Source organism: Triticum dicoccoides, chromosome 2B (assembly GCF_002162155.2).
Source record: "Triticum dicoccoides isolate Atlit2015 ecotype Zavitan chromosome 2B, WEW_v2.0, whole genome shotgun sequence".
NCBI classification, from domain to species: Eukaryota; Viridiplantae; Streptophyta; class Magnoliopsida; order Poales; family Poaceae; genus Triticum; species Triticum dicoccoides.
Window position 1 is genome coordinate 437,140,530 of NC_041383.1, and position 2,284 is coordinate 437,142,813.

At 56.5% G+C, this 2,284-nt stretch overlaps 1 protein-coding gene across 1 annotated transcript; it reads right to left on the reverse strand.

Moving 5' to 3' along the window:
- Positions 1-304: 304 nt before the first annotated feature.
- LOC119364094 (protein indeterminate-domain 16-like) lies at positions 305-1,274 on the reverse strand. The gene has a single exon (XM_037629499.1). It carries the CDS (start codon positions 1,062-1,064, stop codon positions 522-524), a length of 543 nt encoding a protein of 180 aa, XP_037485396.1. The 5' UTR covers positions 1,065-1,274; the 3' UTR covers positions 305-521.
- Between the last annotated feature and the right edge of the window lie 1,010 nt (positions 1,275-2,284).

The window sequence follows — 2,284 nt, forward strand, 5'->3', positions numbered from 1 at the left end:
TAAGAGTGGCAGTCCACTAGCATGCATGTCCAAAGGAGCTGAAATCATCCAAACTTGATGGCCAATATTAATTTTTTGTCAGACGTACTGCTGTCACCGCACTAGCTCCACAGTACAGAGGGATCCGTCCAACCTCTCTCTAGCAAAGAGAGAAAATATACTCTTTAATTCAGTTAATCTGCTTTTTCTTGGCACTATATACAATTAGTTTGGTTTCTGAACTGATGAGTTGTTTACTCCCTTGTTTCTTTAAGGCAGTCTGCTGCAATTAAGCATGCGCCCACATTCCATCATAAAAAACTAATTAAGCATGTACACCCGATGTATAGAGTAAAGAGGAATAACCGCTTCCTTGATGCATGCATCAACCAGATGATTATCGTCTCAAACAGGGGCAACGTGACTGGCACTCACAAGACAGGAGCTACGAGAGATAGAGAGAGTTACAGCTAGCAATGGCGAGCAGGAAGCATCGATCTCCGATCGACCATGTCGTCGGTGCAGTTGGCCGGCCGACCTAATTAAGGATGGAAGCGCTGCATGCAGGCGTGGCAGGTGATCTCGAGCGCGGCGGAGCCGAGCCGCCTGGCGGCGATCTGCTTCATCCGCTCCACCCGCTCCACCTCCTCGCGGGCGCGCTCCCAGATCATCCTGGCGCGCGCGAACTCTCTCTCGGCGAGCTCCAGCTCCCGCTTCGCCAGCTCCCGGACGCGCTCCGCGTAGGCGCGCTCCGCCGATGCCATCCGGGCCTGCTCCGCCGTCTGCTGCTTCACGGCGCGGACGTCCACCGTCACCTGCTGCTGCTGCTGCTGCACGTGCCTCGCCGTCGCAGCGCTGGCGGCCACAGTCGCCGCTGCTCTCCTGCTCTCGTTCGCCGGTGGAGTCGGCGGCGCCGGCCGTGGCAGCTGCAGCTGCAGCTGCTGCTGCCTCGGCCCAATGCTCATGGACAGGTCCAGGTCCAGCTGCTGGTGGTCGGTGGCGGCGCTGGCCGGCGCTTCCCGGAGCACCCGAGCAGCGGCTGCGGGGAGCAGCAGCTGGAGCCCCCTCTCCCCTTGCTCATCCATGGAAGATCGAGACCAAGCAGCGAGGTATATCTCCCTCTCCTGCTCCCTTGTTGTGCTTTGGCTTAGTAGCCTAGCTTAGTTAGGTGTTATGCGTTACGCTGCGTATAGGATTACTATATATGGGTGTTTATACATCCTCCGATCGATCGAGCGAAAGCAAGGGCATCTAGCTAGCGTGCGGTTTTACCGGAACGCCCCTGGCGTCATCTGCAGCACTAGGCGGTGTGGCTTTGTGCACTCTGCGCATGGGGGGACATATGTTTGTCCGTGCCACGAGGAGAGGACGTACCCCTCCCTCCCTCCTCCTTGGTTTCAGCCCGCAGCAGCTGCGTTGTGTGGGCCACAAGGAAATACCACCACATCTCTCGTCGATGCAGGCAGCTGCGTCTCTGTCTGCAAACCCTCTTGTATCTCGTGGACGCAATTCAGATTTTTCTTTTTCCGGTTTGCCCGTGCTGCACTGCATGCGTACGGTGATACGAGTAGGGGTACCACGTACAAGACGCCACCCGCTTTTTTCCTTCACCCGCGGGGAGGTTTGGTTTGGTGGCCTCAACCCTCAAGGAAGGAAGGGAAGGGATCGATGCCGCCGGCCAAATCTGCGATGGGGCATAGGGAGGGAGCTCAGGACGTTCTTTCATGGCTGCTTTTGTTCCACATGCTGCATGCCTCGCGCTTTACGGGTTGGCAACGCCACAATAATTCTCGACGTGCATGCACATGTTTAGTTTTCTTTCATGGGGCGCGTCGACGCCTGTGAGGCCTTTATGGTAGGCCTGCCTCTGTCCGCTCTGTAAAAATGAAAAGAACAAAGGGATCCATCGAAAAAGAAGGGTGCAAAAACTATTCGCCTACAGGGCGATCGGGCTTCTTCGTTGGACCTTCGCTTAATCCCGCTTTTCTCTTTTGCAGCTCTGCTTACTGCCTTGCGTATTGGGATCGTTAATCAATGCTTGGATCCTTATTGTCTTTAAAAAGATCAACTAGCTACAAGACAATAGGACGTCTCGACTTCCGTGTCGCCCCGCGGACGGCTCGGGAGAAACCCTAGCTGCCGTCGGAGGCACCTCCCCTGTTGTCCCTCCTTCCCACGCTGCCGCCCGAGGGCGCAACCAGGCATTGCTCCCACCGTGCTACCGGGGGCAGGGTTCTTCCGTTTCTCGTGATGAGAGACGCCTCGGGCCGGCGTAACCCCGACGAGGAGATCACGACGCCAATAT

Bases quoted from the DNA above. Each gene is read 5' to 3' on its own strand.
- LOC119364094 (XM_037629499.1), bottom strand. From the start codon at position 1,064: ATGGATGAGCAAGGGGAGAGGGGGCTCCAGCTGCTGCTCCCCGCAGCC.